Raw genomic sequence first — 20,618 nt, forward strand, 5'->3', positions numbered from 1 at the left:
AAGCCCCCTCAGCCCCCCACGTCTTCTATACACATTGCTGGAACATCCCAAGGCTCCGGGAAGCCAGCTGTCCTCCCCGAAGGCTTTTTAACATACGCAGAGCCCACTTTTTCAAAGTGTAAAAGCTTGCATCGGCAGACCTTCTTCCAGGCTCCTAACCCCGTTAGGCTACCGTCCACAGTCTCACTCTCCCCGAGGAACCCAACAATCAGAAACCTGGGCTTTAGGACGCTGACGTCAGGAGCGTAAAGCACGCAAAGATGGCTGCCTGGCCGCGCCCACGTCTTGCGCAGGCGTACTCCGTGGCGCGTGCCCGGAAGAGCTCAGAGGTGGGCGCAGTGTGGCCCTGTCCCTTGGCCTCCGAGGCCAGTGGGCTGATGAGGAAGCTATTAAGGGGAGAGCCAGGTGATGAAGGTCCTTACGAGTTTTCTGGGGACGAAAGGCGGGAGGTGGGAGGGCTGTTGGGCGCTTCTTCCCTTCAAAAGGCAGAATTTTTCTTGAAGTGCGCCGGAGAGGAACTGAGTCACCAGGAATGGCTTTCCGGGGGCTCCTGGACGCTGCTCTATTCGGCTACAGAACTCGCCGGGCAGAAGGCGAGGATGCTGGGCCTGAGGCGGCTGCTGTCCGCAGTGCTGCGGGCCGCCCTGCGGGGAGAAGGAAGCTGCTGCAGCCAGGCCGGGTCCCTGTGCTGACCCAGAAGCTGAGGCTTCCCGTCAGCCTACGACCCTGGGCGGTTCAGGGATGAGTGTTTCATTTCAGAAAGTTTTGGGAAAACCTCTTTACGGGACGTCTTTGGTGTGCTTTTCTCCCGTATGTGGGGCACCTTTCACTTTTGTGCTTTTCAGCCTTTCAGAGCACTTCATTAGACGGCCGTCTGGAACGGTGCAAGGTCTTTAGTCGAAGGGAGGCAGCACCCGGTGTGGAGTGTGAAGCAGACACTCTCCAAATGAGAGTACCTACTGAGATTTTCCTAAGTTACACATGGAAAAATACTTCCTTTGTTTGGAAGAGTGATGGTACAACTGGGCCGTCTTCCAGCGAAGGGAAGAGCATGACTTTCCAGTTGGTTATCACGCTTGTTTGCCTTTCTGTCTGTGTGTGTGTGTGCACACGCCTAAGGGCCATGGTTATTCCTCCGTTGAATTTTTCTATAGTTTTTTTTTTCCTGTCTGATAAAATGTCCACTAGTCTTAGTACCCACTGCTTGTTTGTTTAAATTCTCTTTAAGATTAAAGCTTGGGTGGAGGTAGGAAATATAAAATGTGTTGACTTTACCTGATCCATGGTGTTTTGAATCTGGCAAATGAAAAAAAAAAATCATTAATAAAAATGTGTTTGAGTTCATTCTTTCACATTATACATGAAATTGTCAGTTGTTACAGTACTAAATGATCAAATTGCATAGCTGGACACATGGGAAAAAATAACTAAATGTTTTTATTATTTAGCAGAAAGCGTATAGCCCAGCTTTGCTTAAAGATGTCTTCCTTGTTCACTCAGGAAATTCACCTTTCTAAAAGACATGAAGCAATGTAAGTTTTTGAACACGATACTCCAAATACGGGGTACATGCCAGCTTTATTGGTGAGACATGCATGGAACACTTAAAAACGTGAATGTCATTGACATAAGATTTTATTGTAGATAATTTCATTGTCTCTTAAAAAGAAGGTTAAAGGCAGAATTATGCTCCACACATCTATGTATCTGTTTACTTTTTAAAATTAATTTAAACATGGCCCCATCCTTCACACTTTCTAAACTTCACATTAGTATTTAATAGAAATTTTCTGGTGGCAGGGGTTGAGTCAGGGTCTCATGTAATCCAGACTGGCCTTGACCTTCCAAAAAATCAAAATTGATCTTGAACTCCTGATCTTTCTGCTTCTGTCTCCCAAATGCTTGGAGTAAGTGTGGTTACCACCATGCCTGGCTCTTTTTTTTTTTTTTTAACTAAAAATTTTAAACTTTTATTATTACTTTTAATTAATTAATCGTGTGTTTATGTATAAATGTGCATGTGTGAATACAGATGGCCAGGGAACCCACAACCCCTGGAGCTAAGATTTGCAGCTAGTTTGACTTTTTATGTGGAGAACTAAACTCAAGTCCTCAAGAAAAGCAGCAGGAACACATAACCTCTGAGGCACCTCTCTAGCTCCAAGCATGGCTTTCAGTGGACTTCGCAAAATCTTTCATTTAGAGCTGGCTTTATGTTCATGGAATGTGACCTGTACAGTCATAGGCTTTGCACTTGCTTTAAAATCCCAGTGTCATAGTCTTTAATCATTTTGTACTTGGTCCAGCATATTATGTAGGTAGTCATGATGTTATAGTTAATATTAGTGTTCTTCATCTATCTGTGGGTTCTCAGGTTTTCCTGTAGTTTAACTAGTTATCAGGTCCTGCTCTTTAGTCATCTTCATCATTGTTGCCTCCTCCTCCTGCTCTTCCTCCTCTTCTTCCTCCTCATCTTTCTTTTTCTTTTGTTTTTTTTTTTGTTGTTGTTGTTTTGTTTGTTTGTTTTTTTTTTTTTTTTTTTTTTTTTTTTTTTTTTTTTTTTTTTTTTTTGTTTTTTTTTTTTTTTTTTTTTTTTTGAGATAGGGTTCTGTGTAGCCATGGCTGTCCTACACTGGATTTGTAGATTAGGCTGGCCTCGAACTCAAGAGATCTGCTTGCTTCTGCCTCCCTAGGTGCTGGGATTACAGGTGTGCTCCACCATGCCGAGCTCTCTTTGGTCTTCTAGTATATTATTCTTATAAAACAAAAATGAAAAAAAGTTTATTTACTTCAGTTTTTTAGTTCTGTTTTCAAGACATCCCTATAAAACAGTGTTCTTTGAGAACCTCTGACATATTTACTATGCTGTTATTATTTTATCTCATTATGTAATATTCTGTATACCCTTTATATATTTTTAATCATTGTACATAAGTTTTCATTTATCATTTAGGGGATCCAAAAACTTATAAAAATGAACAAGAAAATTTTCAAGTGTATTATCTCTAATGAAGTAGATAAAAAATTTACTCATAACTTTTACTCATTCCTTCGAACACTGGTTTACCTTGTTAGCATGCATGCAATGCATACATATTGCCTCTCACTCCCATATCAAACCATCATCTTTCTCTTGGAAAAAGAGATAAAAAATATTTTTATTGCTTCTTCAAACATATGGAAGTTTAGCACAATTCTAAATGTGTAACATGAGATTCAGGGGTACTGAAGTGCTAAGCAGAAGGTTTCCTATAGCAAGTTAGAGCAGTGTATATGTGTGGGGAGGTATCTATAACTGTGGACAAGGAGCTATGTATTACAGTTTGCATCTCCACAGAAAATTACATATCTTCAACACTCTAAAATAATTTCAAAAGACCATAGAGGCTAAAAAACAGAGGCATGTATTTTGGCATTTGGGAAGTATATGTTAATGAAATAAAAAATAATTTTATCCAGATTGACTTAAGACATAATAAACTATCTACTTTTCATTGTCTCATTAGTTGACACAATAATTGGCTTTCAATTACAGGCCATAGTTGAGAATGTTATGTATTGGTCAAGCAATAAAATGTTTGCTTTTCAATTTTTTCCTTTCTATATAATCTTCACTTTTTCCCCAGACTATCACAAAGATTAATGTTACTCCAGAAAATGAAGAATAAATTTGGAGATCAGAACACACAAAGGGCATCTCTCCTGCAAGGCACTGAGACTGCTTCTAAAAGGAACCGTAGTCTCCTCCTGGTAAGTTCCATGACTTGGCTATAGATGTTTCCCTCTTCCTGAGGTATTTACATGCTTCTTATGATTTTGACTCGTATCATTTTTTTGTTTTTACTAACAAACAGAATTAATGAGCCAGTGTCTTTTTCAAGCCCATGTTAGTTAGGCAAATAGCATATGGATTCTTGCCTTTTAAAAATGAAAAAAAAAAAAATTTTGAGGTTACATGAGCTAAATTCCTTTCTGTCAACAACAACAACAACAAAAAAATCAATGACGACAGGAAGACTATTAAGGTCACCTTTGTGCAAGAAGCAGCAGAAAGTGTATCCTTACATTTTCATATTCTTCCATTTCAAGGAAGGACCTCGAAGACCTTAAGCTGTGATATGTATAGACCCAACTCAAAAACTAAGCAGCACGAAAACATGAACCATTTGATTCTGCCCAACGAACCCACAGAAAATATACAGAGTTCATCATGTGAGAGCTCATTTCTCAGACTTCTTTGGATGGCTATGGAGTAGGTGGTCAAAGTGTATGACTGTGCAGGGCCTCACCATTTGGCCAATGTGCCCATTTGGAATAAAATCATATGTGTAACATTTTTGGCTGCTTGCTATACTATGCTTCCAGAATTGTGTGGCTTCATCCATAATTAAAACCCTAGAGTTTGCTTCCATTCAAGCTTCCAAGAGATCCTATGACTAAAACATTTGGTAGTAAGACTATATTATTTAAGTTATAAAGCAGTGTTTTCAGTTTTTTATTGTTAAATATTTTCATCGATAGGCATGATACAGCTATCTTCTATCCTCACTACAGGATAAAGGGAGAGGAAAATTCAGTTATCTTCTCAGCTTCTGGCAGTTTGATCCACAGTAATTTAAGTCACAGCCATAGTGCTACCAAAGCATTCTATATTGCCATATGTCTTACTTGCCCAATGGTGTTAACAATATTTATTTTTAAATGGAAATATATAGGATATTCTGGAAATTGCTGTGAAAAGTTAGAGAAACTAAATTGGAAGACTTGATTGCCACTACCTGTAGCAAGTGATGTGATATTTGGTTTTCAAGTATTTTTCTTTTAATGAGCAAGCATTTGATGAATGCCTAGAGCTGAAAGTAGAGATAACAAAGTAAGAATAAATCCAAGTTCTCTCTTCAGGGAGGCTGCAGATTAAATGATGTCAGAAGTGTGTGAGCCTTTTATTATAAAAGACTGATAGTTCTCATGATCGGATACCAAGTTCCCATGGAATAGAAGGAGACTATGAAGATAAAGAGTAATAAGGAACTTGAGGCATTTTTAGGATAGAGAGTTTCCCCACATTTTCAAAATCATTTTGCATAAATTTATGATTTTGCTATAATTTTTTGTTCTGAATATTAGACATAATTAATAAGACAGAACTGATGCAAAAACTTTCATAGAGACCTCTGAGGTCTCTAAATCTTACCTGTGTTTAAATAATCGAACTGTTCCGCTGGATTCTTAATAAAAACAGTCAAGAACAAAAAGATGAATAGCTGTATTGAAGTTAGTGGTATTGTGAACTAACTAGCTTGAAAAGTCACAATACACAAAGTTGTGTTTGTTCAGAGACTGTAATGGTTTGAATAAAAAAAATGCTCCTTGTAGGCTTGTGTATTTGAATACTTGGTGTCCAGTTAGTGGTGCTGTTTGGAAAGATAACAGATCCTTTAGGAGGTGCAGTTTCGGTGGAGGAGTATATCACTTTGGATGAACTTTAACAGTTTATAGCCTCACCTCACTTTCTTTTCTTTCTTTTTTTTTTAAATTTATTTATTTTTATTTTATGTCCACTGGTGTTTTGCCTACATGAGTGTCTATGTGAGGGTGTCAAATCTTGGAGTTACAAACAGTTTGTTAGCTGCCATGTGGGTGCTAGGAATTGAGCTCAAGTCCTTTGAGAGAGCAGTCAGTGCTCTTAACCACTGGGCCATCTTTCCATCTCCCCCCACCTCACTTTTAGTTTGTACCTCCTGCTTCCTATATGCAACTGATATGTGATCTCTAAGCTTCCTGATACAACCATGCACACATGTGCACAAATACACACAAACATACAAACACAAATAGTTAAGTAAGATTGATTTTCTCCATAGATGATTCAAGCACAGGGCACTAGGCTGGAAAGAGGGCTCAATGTTTAGGAGCATAGGCTGCTTATCCAGAGGACCAAGTTCTACCCTCAATATCCACATGCTTGCTCACAACCATGCATAACACCTGTTGCAGGGGATCTGATAGCTCTTCTGTCCACAACGGATTCTTGCACACACATAGTACACAGACATACACACTCAGAAACATACATATACACCTGAAAATTAATTTTTTAAATGAATAAACTATTCCTTAATAGAGGTAAGAAGAGAAGCTAAAAAATAGTCATCAACTCATTGTCCTTATATTTTCTTCTATATTTTATATAAAATTCAGTTTTATATAAAGCTCTATTTACGTTATAAGTATTTATATAAAATTCAGTTTTATATTTTGTAAAGTTCTATGGATTGGGTATAGCAAATGCATTACAACTTGATGTTCAAATCATGGCTCTATAGATATAGTCTATCTTAAGTTCAGGAACATCAGTGTATCAGGAAGGGGATGCAGTGCCTTCCATAATTGCAAGAAATGAGTTTCATATTCTGCATTTTCCTGGACTATCATAGTGAAAAGAAACTGAAAACTCTTCTTAGAAACTGAAAACCCGTCTTCTTAGTATTGGCCTCATTCGACTTAGTAGTTAACGCTTACTGCATTGCAGGCATGATGTTGCTGCTAGACATGCTATCTTCCATGCCCATGCTTTATACACTTTAATTACATGTATATCCTTAAATACTGTGTTGCTTTCATTTAAAAAAAAAACTTTCAAAGCAGTATTAATGGTACTTATATATAAATCACTGTGTAAAAGTAAGATAAATAGAATCTGGCTATTGTAGAATTTTGTGTTGCGAAATATTTTCTGGGGAGATAGGGTGCTAGAGAATAAACCCAGGCACTGAAATATACTAAACCCATACTTTACCAGAGAACTACTTCCCATTTCCCAAGAGAGGTTTTGCTTCTATGGGGGCTGGAAGAGTGGGGAATCACCCCAATATCTTGCACATGCTAAGCAAGCAGTCCACTGCTGACCTCTATCCCCAGCCCTTTTTTACTGTTTATTTATATATTGGGGGAGACGGTGCCACACATTTCTGTGAACATCAGAGGATAATTTATGGAAGAGTTTTCTGTTGTTTACCATGTGAGTTCTAGAGACTGACTCAGGCTCTCAAGTATGCTTACCCACTGAGCCATCCCGCTGGCCTACTTAGCATTCTAAAATAGAATCTAAGTTTCCCATACTGCTCTTAAACTTACTCTGCTGCCTAGATAGGCAATGAATGTGCAATCATCATCATCATCATCATCATCATCATCATCATCATCATCATCATCCTGCCTCAGTCTCTGGGGTATCTGGGATTACAGGCCTGTGCCACCAGGCCCAGCTTATGGCAAAGGCAAATAGCATGCATATTACATTAGATTCTTATTGAAAGGTTAAAAATTCTTTTTAACATTAAATATTTTTCGAAGGTTTAAAAATAGATAAAAGTAAACTTGACCTGCCTGCCCTCTTCGCTTCAACCTTTTCATGATGTCCAAGGACTCTTCTAGAACAATGACAAACACTAGTCAGACCTAATTGTTCACAGAAAAGTAAACCATAGCGTAATTACTTCTAATATGTTGTCAAGAACAGGGTAGTAACCTCTAGGATAGGCACCGTGGAGGTACACACACCTTACAGATGGTTCTCTATTAAAATGTGCACAGTAACAGACCCTAACACAACAGCCATGATCTCTCTTACTAGCCATTATTTGACCTTCTTGAAGTCTTTGGACCAATATAATAAACATTTACAAGGCATCAGGTTCTTTTGAAAAGGATGATGAAACAACATTTTCTATTATATGGGTGTGACTTTGAAAACACCAAGTATTATGAATTGAGTAAATCTAGCACAATAAAGATACAAAAGTCAATAGCATTTCTGTGTCTACAGCTAGAAAATGTAAGAAATCAGATTTCTATTTGCAATAAAATTCTAAGCTACTTTCCTTCTACTCATGATAGTATAGTATAGTGCCATTTATTCCACTAAAAGGTAATATTTAAGAGAAAATTTAAGAGGAGACACATGACCTCATTCTCACTAGGGAGACTTATTTACCTACAGTCATTCATCACAAAGTTACTTATACATATATTTTTTATCTCAACAGAATTTGCAGTGACTATGATACCACTTCTGTAAAGTCATTTGGAACAGGTAGCATGAAAACCAAAGTGGGGCAGGCAGAAAAGAACTAACAAGAGGAAAGGGATTAATGAAAACAAAATATAGTGTCATGTATGTACAGAAATTCTCTAACCAAGTCCATTATTTTATCTGCCAACTATAAATTTGTCTTTCAAATGTCAGAGAACTTTTTTTAAGGGAAGCATAAGGAAAAGACTCATTCCATCAAATATTTGACATCTTAGAACATGAATGTGAAGGAAGACAGTCAAATTTGGAGTCAAATTTCGGTCAATAAATGTCACAAAAGAAAAAAAAATGCAGGCTGGGTGACTTTTTCTTATTAGTATTAAATAGAATCTCAACCTTAAAAACAAGCATGAATGGTGTACATTCAGAGGAGAGAGGGGATTTTGTTTGTATGAATACTTCTGTTTTATAAAATGTAATCTCTGCCTGCTCACCTCCCAGAAAACTCAGCTTTACACAGAAGGCTGAGTTCTGTGGTCACAGTGAGTTGGACAAGCCCTGAAGGCCAGCATAGGCTAGGAAATCATTACAATCAGAAGTAAAATGAGAGCCTCTACTAAGAGTAGAGCCTCTACTAGAAACCGTCATAGAACAGTAGTTAAGCAGGAACTTGAATAAACTGTTACCTGGATGCAAATGACAAGTACAAACTACTTTTAATAAAGACAAAAGAAGCAGCTCAGCCAAGCATGCACAAGGCCTGGGCTGGATCCCCAGAACCACAAAATTAAAGATGAGAGTAAGCTAACTTTTTGAATTATTTATAAAATATTGCAAATGTTTGCTTTCAAAATATTTTTTTCACTAACCTTCAAATTGTGGTGTGTATCTTATATGTAAGTCCATTGTAACTCGCAGGTGGCACATTTCAAGCCCTGGTAGGCTAGGTTAACAGGTATAGTATTAAGAGTGGAAATCTAGAAACTTCATCAAATTTGAGTTTGCTATTTGGGGGAGGAGTACTTCAGTGTTGGTGGTCGCTGACTAGAAAATATTCTAAAGGCTGTATAGCTCAGGACACAAAAATCACAACATTCAGAGCTGCCAGCATGGGTGGCTCCAAGCTCCAAGCCAGTCTCAACAATGAAACAACCTTAGGGTAGCTATGGTAACACAGCAACACTCAAGTGTAGAAAGGAAAAAAAAATCAAATATGTGTTCCAGTTATTTTATTCTTTCTCATTTGACTTCTGATTTTTATTTGTTTAAAGAGAATCTGCCCTATGTGTCCGTTACCTAATTACATATGGTTAATGTCAGAAACAGAACACTGAATACTTGATTCCTTTTGTGAATTTTTCAGACCTAGGAATCAAATACGAGCCCTTGTTCGTGTTAGGCAACCACTGAGTCATAGCTCTTGCATTGTATTTAGTTCTTTTATAAAGATTTGTTTTTAGTTTTATGTTATGTGCATGAGTGCTGGTGCTTTGGAGGCCAGAAGGGGGCATCTTATTCCCTGGTGCTGGAGTTGCAGGTGCTTGTGCGGCCCCTGATTTGGGTGCTGGGAACCAAACCACTGAGCCATCTCTAAAGACAGTTCAGTTTCCCACCACTCCTCCAGGGTGACTTGGGAGCTATTGCTTTGAATTTACCTGAGATTTGAAATGTCTCAGTCCTTTGTGACTTTTTATTTTTGTATTTAGGTGAGGTTATTCTTATCAAATGGAAGCTTCTCCAAGTCTGCCCTGAATGCCTCTGCCATATAGTAACAGTCTTTGACAGTTTCCTTTCTTTCTGACTTGATGAGTTCTTGCAGCCGCCTGTATTTGCCATCTAGACTTGGAATTGGTCATTGCTTCAAGGAGCTTTGGCTCCTTTTGGCAGGAAATATATTTAGAGCTCTCAATCTGGGCACTGGAACTATTTATTGCAACTTCTTTGATTTTCCTTTTTAAGATAAGATACAACAAGAGCTCCTATCAGTAATTCCAATTCAGTCAAAGGACTGCAGGGTTTTTAGCTTAAAGCCATTGATTTTTGTGCCCCTAATGTTTTCCCTTATACCAGAAACCTCAGTCAGTCCTGAACTGTGTGATAGCTCACACCTGTAATCTTGAGAAGTGAAGCAGGACGGCTGTGCATTTGAGGTAAGCCTGAGCACAGAGTAAAACTTGTTTGAAAAACAAATCCACATGCTTGGTCCATGAAGAGCTTCCCAATACCAGCATACCTGTCTCCCTAATCTGTGGAGCATATGCTGCAAGATGGCCAAGCAGACATCTGGATCCATGGATAATGCCGGATCCTGTGTTCACTATTCACGCTTATATTTGCACACCTGTAAGAAGGCTTAATTTAAAAGTAAGGCACAGAAAAGAATTAACAGCACTAAAGTGGGATGGTTACATTCTAATAAAAACTGGGTAGATGTAGTTTCAAGATGCTGTATTGTGTTCACCCTTCTTAGGATGTAAAACTGTGCCTCTGTGATGAGGTAAGTCACCAAGTATTTGCCTACCACACAGGGTTACTTAGATACAATCCCTGTGATACTTTAAAGGCCAATCTAACAACCCAGACAGCTGCCAAGTGACAGTGTAGCATATGTGCTATGCATGTACTGAGCAAGAAATGGTATAGAGCCCACAAAGAACAGGGTGGGAAGTCATGAAACTTTGCTATACCACTCAGAAGGGTACGCAATTTAAAACTTACCAATTTCTAGTTTCTAGTGTACAAGCGCAAGCTGGGGATTGATACCAAGGCCTCATTCATGCTGTGCTATCACTATACTACTGAGATGCACCCTTATCCCCTCATTTCCAACTTGATAAGGGCGGCAGCTGCTTATACAGACATTACTACTGCCACCATTATGACCACTGGAGGTGCTTTTAAGTAAGGCACTTTTGTCTCTAGGGCTTGTTCTACCAGGAAAGTTTAGTCAATACTATGTTCAAAGACCAGCTATTGGTTATGCCACCAACAATACAGTATACCTGTTTTGCTTGGTTGCCAACTTCTGATGCTTGCTTTTTCATGTTCTGTAACTGGTCAGTCTTTTCTTATATTAATCAGTTTATTTATTTACTCTACATTCTGACTGCAGTTTCTCCTCCCTCCTCTTCCCCCAGTCCTTTCGCCACCACACCTCCTTTCCCCCAGCCCCATCCACTCCTTCTCTTCTCCTCAGAAAAGGGAAGGCCTCTCATGGATATCAATCAACCCTGGGATATCAAGCCACATCAAGACCAGACATTGCTCAAACTTTAAGGGTCTAGGGGCAGATCTCTAAAACAGAGTCACAGTTTATAGGCAAGTAAGTGTAGCCTGTTCTTGCCGTCTACTTTTTCCTCTCCCAGCCTCAGTACCATTTTTTTCCTTTTAAGTTTCTGAGTTGCTCAGGAAACTTTGACATTGTACTTATTCATTTAGTGGATCCTTAAGTGCACATAAAAGATATATGTATACCTTTGGTCACATATACCGCTGTCAGAGGGGAGGCTCTTGTGTGAGGATATCAGGGGATAACTTGTTACAAAATGTGCTAATCAGATTGTGCTGGCTTTGTTCAGTTGTTTTACTCCAGTCAGGAAAAAAAGTCAAAACTACCCCTGTTTACTAGGCGTCAATTGTTCTTGACTCTAAGGTATATGAGGATAAATTTCAAGAGGTTGTTTAACCAACAAATCAATCCTAGGACAGTTATGAAATAAAATATTCTCTTGGCATGATTCAAAGCAAGTACTTGGTGAGCACTTGAATGAATGAATCAGTAATAAGACCATGACACTGGGAATGAAGTGGAGGCATTGAAAGGCATCCTCAAAGAATAGTCTAGAAAGCTTTGGGATCCCCCTAGCAAGGAATAAGGTGGCAGGAGGATGGAGGCTGCAGCAGAGGCACCTGGCTGTTGAGACCCCAGCAGCACGCAGGCCACTCAGCAAGGGCCTTTACTCAGAAGAGGAGGAGAGGCTAAGTGGAAGCCTGGCCCTCCTCTGCAGTAGTGGGTGAAGCTGCGGAAGAGGCGTCACAAAACAACAACAGCAAACAGTAACCATACTTAGAAGTAAGGAAAGAAAACCAAGCCAGCTCAAGAGCAGAGCAAGAGGTCACCGAGAGCCTCAAGTCGTTTCAGTGATGTGGTAGTGTGGGGTGAACACAATATCTGCCTCTGCTGGTATCTGCTTTTTTGTTTGCACATCTACTTCTCTGTAAGAGATACTCAGTGTCCTCATTTTCTATCTTCAAGAAAAGTCTAGATAATATGAGAGCTAAGTGTCACACAGATCTGCCACTGACAGGAAGTTCTTGGAGTCCTGGCTGAGCTGAGGGCATAATTACTCTGTGTTCTGTTTACTGGATTACTAACAATAAATTTTAACTTTCACAAACCTTGTAAAATATCAATTAAAAAAATTCACATCAAAGTCATACTTCTGTCTCTGTCATGGCATCAGCATCTGCCCTAAGCTTGTGTCTTAGCTATAAACTTCTGGTAGGGGATAGACATGCTAACCTCAGTTTTTATATCCCTAAATTGTATATTTTTCCTTCAAGTCACCTTCCCCTAGACAGCAGGTGCATTAATGGTTGTGCAACTTTGGGGAGTCCCTTTAGGGAATTTCCTGTTTTTCTTTTTACATTTCACACCCATTCCTTGCTCCCGCCGCTACCATCTGCTATCTTTTTTCTCCTGTTCAGCATTGGCTTCTTCACACCCCACTCCCACGCCCTCTTCCATTTCTCTCCGTCTGTCCAACAGCCCTCTAGTTAGATTGCTCTGATGCATGTGCATGGATCAAGAGAACTTTTTGCTAGCAATTCACCAAGCTCAAAGGAGGCACAGAATATGGCAAGCCTTGCACCCAGACCTCTGTGAGCTTAAGGTAGTGAGTGTGCTCTAGACAGTGGTGGTGCTGGTTTGGGGAGCAGCGTTTCTTAACCAGACTTAAATGTTTCTGCATCAACATGCAGAGCCCTACATTTCTGTGCGTGTGGTTAAGTGTATGGGGAAGTAAAAATTATACCAGGTTAAGTTCAGTTGCTCTGCTGTTTTTACAACCATAAAAGAAAAGATACTTGTCTTGAAATTAAACTACAAATTTAAGTGTGGTTTTTTAATGCCATCCACTGAGTGATATACTGCCTAACAATGGCACTTCCCATTGCTGAATGCTGTTTACTAAGTTATGTACTGCCTGGCAATGGTACTTCCCATTGGTGAATGCCATTTACTAAGCTATGTACTTCCTAGCAATGGCACTTCCCATTGGTAAATACCATCGACTAAACAATGTACTGCCTGGCAGTGACACTACCCATTTCAATTAACATGAAAATCCAGTCCTAAAGATCTGTAGGTGCTTTTAGCCACCAGCCTGAGGGCTGCATACACATGGCCAGGGATAGCTCTGATACAAGCAAGCAGAGAATTGCATACTTTTACTTAAACCATTATGAGATGGGAAGGGGCTAACTTGATTATGTAGTTCACAGACATGGACTTTGTAGATGATAGTGTTATTTCAAAGTGTCAAAAGGTTAGACATATGTAGTAGCACATTAGTTAAATCCTCTGTTACAAAGTAGCAAGGTAACTCATTGAGCTTAACTATGTGAAATATTTGCATGCTATAACATTCTAAATTGGAATATTGATAAAAACATGTACCATTTATATGCTAGGCATATCATCTGCCGGGACTGAACCCTGCAGTATGAGTCTGCACATCTAGTTTTCATCTCAGTGCTTCGTTATTGTTCCACTTCAGCTCTTTTCAGGTGCTCTTAAAGCTAACGTAATTAATGCTCTGATCATTTTTGCTGTGCAGCTATTTGTATCAGGGTCTTCTTATGTAGTACAGACTGGCCTTGAACTCAGTCCTCCTGCCGTAGCCTGCCAAGTTCTGGGATGATAGGCATGCTTCACCACACCCAACCACACACCAACATGTTACTGCATGTTTTTTTTTTTTTTTTTTTGAGGTTTCTCTGTGTAGCCCTAGCTGTCACGGGCTTTGTAGACCAGGCTGGCCGCCAGTTCACAGAGATCCACCTGCCTCTGCCTCCCAGAGAGCTGTGATTACAGGCATGTGCCACTGTGCCCAGATAACTCTGAGCATTTTTTTCAAAGTAATTACTGACATTACAGTTATTCCAAGTAAAAAAGTAGAACACACAAAACTGCCACCAATGCCCCTATGTTAAATGAGAAATCCTTCACTCTTAATGGAAGTGAGTTCCTTGATTTGTAGTCAGGGTTCCTCTTCCTGTGTCCCTCCATCACAGCATGAACTCACTTGTATTTAGAGAAGGGCTTGAAGTGAGAGACTTGGGGTGCAGGCACTGCGGGTGTAGCTGCCATTTATTTACACACAAATACACTTCAGTTTTAAAATGCTGTTGTCTGTTATAGGACATGGATGCTGCAGAGAAGTCATTACAGACCAGGCTCACCCCACATCCGCAGCCTGCTGTGCTTTCTCTTGAGGTAAGACCCTGTTAACTGTAACAACTCCTAAATTCCCTGCAAGTTAAACGAGGGCTTCCCAGCTGTATTGCCCAGGTTGACTTAGTAAAATAAGCAAGAAGGGTTTGGTTAATCTTTTTATAGCCACAGTACAATGTTTTATATGTAGCTAGTAATTAAGGCATAGCATGATGAAAAAAAATACATAATTGAAACTGATATTTTTTTTTTAAATCTACATCGAGTTTGCACAAGTACATGTATAAGTGCACATGCATGCCCACATGCTGTGGTACATATGTCAAGGTCAGAAGATAACCTGCAAGAGTTGTTTTTCTCCTTCCGTTATGTGGATTATAGAGATCAAACTCAGGTCATCAGGCTCAGTAGCAAGTGTCTTTACCTGCTAGCCAACCTAGTTCTCTAATGGAATGAGTTGTTTTAACTTTTGAAATACTCATTTATGCATAGAGATCATATCTATCTCTATCCTGTGCTTTTCCTCCCCTCTTTAAAAGTAACCTGTTGAGTCCAGTTAGAGCTGCCGTATGTAGATGGATGTGAGGGATCCTTTGCAGCATGGCAAGCCTACCAGTTACCACACCCTCAACAAGGAACAAGTTTCCCTCCCCAGCAACTGCCCCTGGCCAGTAGTTTTTTGGTATGCTATGGGGCCTGGAGATGATCTACCCCATCTCTGCTGGGGTTTTGCCCAGTTTGCTCTTGTGTAGGTAACCACAGCAACTGTGAGTTCATGCCTGTTGTAGTCATGTCATGTCCACAGCATTTCACAGCAGTCATTGCCATCCTCTGACTTCCACATTCTTTCTCCCTCCTCTTCAAATTGCCCTGCAGAAGTAAACAGTGTCACTCCCAGAATACGTAAGCTTTTAACAGAAAATTGGTTAGCTTTCAATGAGTTATTGGTCAAGAAGCCTGAGAGGATTCCAAGACAGCAAAGCCTATTGCTATTGCCATTACACTTGGTTACCTACTATAAATGCATGGTAAGACTCTATGCTGAAGACTCTGTACATTTGGCTTCCAGACATAGAGAAGTGAATTTCTAACCAACAGGAAACTTCTTCTCTGCTGACCATGTTTCATGGTGTCTAGAGGTGCTGTGTCAGCTGCTGGGACAGAAAATACATCAATGGTCTTACCTAGTATTGAACCCTACATGCTGCACTACCAAACTGCCAGGCAAGATATTGCCTGCTGCAATAGTTTCACAACTGTTAAGGGGGTAACTAAATGCTTTCTGATTGGATTTGAAGCCTGGTCCACAGGATGGAACTTCTTGCTTGATACTGGAATCCTAGTTGAAAGTCCATGTCTATGGAGGTCGTAGGCCCTAGAGTATTGTTATTTTCCTAAGTGGACATGCTGTCAGATTGCCTTCCAAATATTTATGCGTATACCCATAGACCTTGGCTGCTGTCATCCAGGTCAGAGAAACATTTTTCTGCAGTGGGCAGCAGTCAGTGCAGTGTAGAACTGGTCCCAGTGCTGAGAAGAGACTTGGTGCTCATCCCTAAATAGTACATCAGTATTAACCAAGGCTCATGGAGCATAAAACAGAAATGTTATGAAAACATCTTGTCTTTCCCAGTCGTGGTGGTGCATGCCTTTAATCCCAGCACAGGTGGATCTCTGAGTTTGAGGCCAGCCTGATCTATAGGCTGAGTTCCAGGACAGCCAGGGCTACACAGAGAAATCCTGTATCAAAAAACAAAACAACAACAACAAAAATAAAACAACAACAACAACAAAAACCTGTCTTCTCACTCTTGTCACATTGAAGCAACTGCTCTGATGAACCATAACAGACATAGGTTGTGACTTTCAAGTGACAGTGTGCTCAACCAAAGAGTGCTTGTTGGAAATGTAAGGAGGCACAACTGAGTTCCTTGGCTGGGATGTGGCCAAAGTCATTCAGATGCATATTACCAGTATATATAGTAGAGGGCTGAGGCAGGAAACTGCTGTGAGTCTACACAGTGAGAGAATTAAAAAAGGAAGATTAAAAAAAGGAAGGAATAAATGTCTACCACTGTGCTTACCACACAATACAAACACTTCTATTAACTCTGCTTTTCAAAAGCAGATTGGGAAAATGGTTAGCAAAACTGAGCCATATTTGGTATATGGATGTGTTTGTGGTGGATGGGAATTCACTACATATAAAATAGTTTCATATTCTACCTCTAATGAGCTTTCTCAGATGTAATTTTCCTTTTTGTCCAACTGGGGATAAGAATAGACTCAAAAGTAGAGGCTGAGAATCTGCCCTTCAATTTTCTGTGTCATTTAGGGTAATAAGAAAGAGCAGTGATCAAATGCAGAAAAAACTCTGGCACAAAGTTATGCATTGGCTATGTCCTCCTTTGTTGAATTCACCAATGCCTTATTTTAGCACATACAGGGCCCACACAATAGTGGTTAATTCAGCCGTGAATGGCACAGAACCTCCCTCCCCCATCTCTGGCCTTGGATGGTATTCTGAGCTACTCTGGCACAGCAGGGTAACCTTTATCTTAAATATGTCAAGCTGTTTCTCAGACCACATGCACAGATGTATAGATATTTAGTCTCTCACACCATCATCAAACAGCAGAACCACTGTAGGTTTGTCATGCTCAGAGTGAAAATTATATGTTCAGTGCTGAATTACCCCCCAAAATACTGATAGTGTGGATCCAATAGAAAATGCCATCATGCGACATAAACTTGGGCCTCCTTAGAGGTCCCTCCAAGGCCATCAAAGCTCCTCCACACGGTGCAGTAATACTGTAGATGTCTGCAGCATAGACCACAGCAGACAGACATAATACAGCATCTCAACTTGTAAACCGTTTCCACCAAAATGGCTATGCTGTGTTAGTATTTTTTTCTCTCGTTAGAGAGGTCTAGAGAGTGGGAGAGATGGCTCAGCAGGTAAGAGCACTTGCTGCATAAGTCCGAAGACCTGAGCTTGGATCCCAGCACCCACTAAAAAAGCCAGCTGTGGCCTGCATGCCTGTGACTCTGGCACTGTGGAGCAAGGAATAGGATGATCACCACTGGGTTTGCTGGCTGCCAGACTCACTTCAGGATCAGACAGTGAGAGACAGGGCATCCCAGTGTCTTTGTTTCCATGGGCATGGGTGCACATACACCACACACGTACACCACATTTGTACACATAGACCACACACATACACCACATTTATACACATATACACAAATGTAAGAAAATTGACAGTTTGTCGTGTTAAGAATTTTTTTTAAAAGACAGGTGGATATATACCATCCCACACACCTGAGTAGCCGGCTTAGGATCCTTTTACATCTTAGTTACATTCCTCTTCTTGGGAATAGGTCACATCGTCTCCTGTTAATTCTGAGGAAATTGTTTGTGTATAATCTTTTGTGGTCATTTCAATATGTATAATCCAAGTTATGGGATCTATAATAGTAGACAAAAATATTTAATAACAGGCACCATAAATGGCAGCACTGTTAATAATCACATGACTGGCCACAAGAGGGCGTATAAAATCACAATAAAATTTAAAACCTTAATTCTGCCAGGCTGTGGTTTGTTGAGAAATTTAAAAATTAACACTAGTATGTAGCCAGCTTTTTTTCCCCTCTAAAATTAGCATAAAGTATTCCACAGAGGAAGTACACTCTACATCTATGTGTGTGAGAGTGTACACTCACACACTGAAGATAATAAACAGTCAGACTATTATGAAGAGCCAAGTTCAGCTGCTTGATATGCTTTCTTTCTGTGTTGTTTTTTCCAGGCTCGTTACTGGGCATCAGTAGAAGAACATGTCCCCAGTTGGGAACAGTTCCTTTTAGGAAGAGCACAGAATCCGATTGGTGGTGAAAAGCAAAGTGAGGCAGAAAACACCCTTCAAAATAAGGCGAGCTGATAACTTCTTCACATGCTACTCAAAAAAGTGTATTTATAAAACTATGTAAGTCATGACAGGAATTCTAGGGAATGGGTGTGCTTTCTAGTGTTTCGTTGCTTCCTCTGTGGAATATCAGTATAAGAGTCCACTGAAAAGGCTCCGGTTAGACTCTTGCCTGGTTATAGATTTGCCAATGAAAGTGTTAAAACTAATGCTCAGACAGAGTGTCTGTTAATGATGGTGCTAAATAAGTGCTGTGTGTGTTTGAAACCTTCACCCTTGTTCTCATCTAAACAGGTTAGCTCCAGCTAGTGTGGATGCTTTCTATTATTTACTACCGGAACAGCAACAAGACGCTGCTGGAAAGTCTGCCATGCTTAGCTGCTCTCATCCAATACTAGTCATATGGAGTCATAAGACTGTGTGCCTCAGACAGACTTTTCTGAGTCCTTAACTATTAAAGCATTCAATATGTGGCCAGTTTCAGGAAGACTCGGAATGGTTTGAGAAAGAATGATGAGAGCTGGGAACGGTTTCTGCATTCTGACTGATTTATTTGAGGATTACCAACATTGTGAAAACAAATAATGCCTTCCTCAATGTTATCCTTCAACTTGACCTCTCCTTTCTACTCTGTAAAACTTACAAGTAAAGTAAATAAACTCCCAGAGCTGTGGGCCACAGCCCTCAACAGAACTGCTGTGCGTGGGTCACTACTCTTGCACTGCGTGGGTATAGAGCACTTTCCTCACTGTGGCCCGGTGTCTGCTGAGGAGTGTGCACCGTTCTGCATCACAGACTTGTGGTTTTATCCTGCTAGCTGAAAGTTCTTTTTCCTTCTGTGCTTTGTGTTGCCTTTAAGACAGTCTCACTCTATAGCCCAAGGTAGGCTTGAAATCACAGCAATCCTTCTGCTTCCACCTCTGAGTACTGGGATTACAGGTATGAGTCCCTATGCCCAGGTCATTTGTATTTTTAAAAGAAGACACCGACACCGGGGTAAGTTAAAACACACATAAGCCCTCACAACAACAACAACAAGAAGCTAGTAAAGCATCCATTGTGCAACACGTTCCTGTTGCCTGCCATCTTGGAAATGTCCTGTTGAGTGGGTGTTGGTGTGGGTAACAATAACATTGTTTCCATAATATGTGCTGGCAGGTTAGCACACTTCTCTGCAGTGCTAACAGTTGTAACTAGGGAATAAACAGCACAGGGTGTCAGTCCGATGACAATTTCATCCATAGTGTCACAATACAAAATGTCACAAAATATTAGAGCTGTTACATAGCTATACAAAGTACCGGCTTAGCAGCTGAAGGCATCTTTAAGAGAGGAGACAGAGAATGGAGGAAATAGGAGCACTGACTTAGCGGCCAGAACAATTTTATACATTCTCAAGACTGTCAGGAAAACAAATTGGTAATTTTTTCTGTTACATTACAGTTTGGGCTCCAGCCATCCAGTTGATTTAGCAGGAAAATGCAGGTTTCTTAGCAGCTCCAAATTGGTAAACAGATTTAGATGTAGAAAGGAACATGAGGAAGGGTTTGTTTTTTTTTAAACATCTAGTCTCCCAGCATATGCACATAAGAAGGTGAATGAAGCAACGTGAAACTTATTTCTCTTTAGTCAAGTGAAAAAAAGGCTAAACATTTGTTAGCTAGTAAAATATTGTGTCAAGTAAGTAGGAACATTCCAAAATTAAACAGTGGTTGATGCGTTAACGTCCTCAAATATTTGAGCGTACACTTCCTTTGAGATCTGTAAATTAAATCACCAGTAGGTTGAATTAAAATACAGAATGAATGGCAATGTAACCCTCTCAGGAAAGGCTTTGTGTGTTTGTTTCTCCCGTACACTGATTGACTTGCTAGTTTGGTTTGGATCTATTTTTTTAAGGTGTAATCTAGTAAGCCTTACCCAATTTAGGGTAGAGAAGGTATTTAAAGGCTGCAGCTGAACCATTTTCCCATTTTGGTTAATACTTCACAAATTCCCAGAGATGACTTTCTTCTTGGCCTCTGCAGAGCTACCCCACCCCATCCTGCCTTGTAGACTGTAACAGATTGCGCCACATGGTGTCTGTTAAAAAAAAAAAAAAAGAAGAAGAAGAAGAAGAAGAAGAAGAAGAAGAAGAAAGAAAAAGTCCCATGGGCTCTGGATATCCCATTAAAGGGCTTTATATTTGTCATGGCAAATT

At 40.0% G+C, this 20,618-nt stretch overlaps 1 protein-coding gene across 7 annotated transcripts; it reads left to right on the forward strand.

Moving 5' to 3' along the window:
• Window positions 1-298: 298 nt before the first annotated feature.
• Window positions 299-19,111, forward strand: Cep15 (centrosomal protein 15). Of its 7 annotated transcripts, none has more exons than XM_055599184.1 (6): window positions 299-414; window positions 1,501-1,532; window positions 3,627-3,750; window positions 14,457-14,531; window positions 18,302-18,424; window positions 18,713-19,111. In XM_055599184.1, exons 1-6 carry the CDS (start codon window positions 409-411, stop codon window positions 18,725-18,727), a joined length of 375 nt encoding a protein of 124 aa, XP_055455159.1. In that variant the 5' UTR covers window positions 299-408; the 3' UTR covers window positions 18,728-19,111. The 7 variants fall into 7 exon arrangements, with proteins under 7 accessions (XP_055455159.1, XP_055455157.1, XP_055455158.1 ...); XM_055599182.1 differs by having other exon boundaries at window positions 299-405; window positions 1,449-1,532; XM_055599183.1 differs by having other exon boundaries at window positions 299-405; window positions 1,452-1,532.
• Window positions 19,112-20,618: the final 1,507 nt, after the last annotated feature.

This window comes from Psammomys obesus, unplaced genomic scaffold, assembly GCF_907164565.1.
Source record: "Psammomys obesus unplaced genomic scaffold, mPsaObe1.curated_primary_1811, whole genome shotgun sequence".
NCBI lineage: Eukaryota > Metazoa > Chordata > Mammalia > Rodentia > Muridae > Psammomys > Psammomys obesus.

Bases quoted from the DNA above. Each gene is read 5' to 3' on its own strand.
- Cep15 (XM_055599180.1), top strand. From the start codon at position 947: ATGAGAGTACCTACTGAGATTTTCCTAAGTTACACATGGAAAAATACT. The intron at 1,063-1,451 runs GTTGGTTATCAC...ATTATTTAGCAG, and splicing joins GGGAAGAGCATGACTTTCCA to AAAGCGTATAGCCCAGCTTT. The intron at 14,532-18,301 runs GTAAGACCCTGT...TGTTTTTTCCAG, and splicing joins CTGCTGTGCTTTCTCTTGAG to GCTCGTTACTGGGCATCAGT.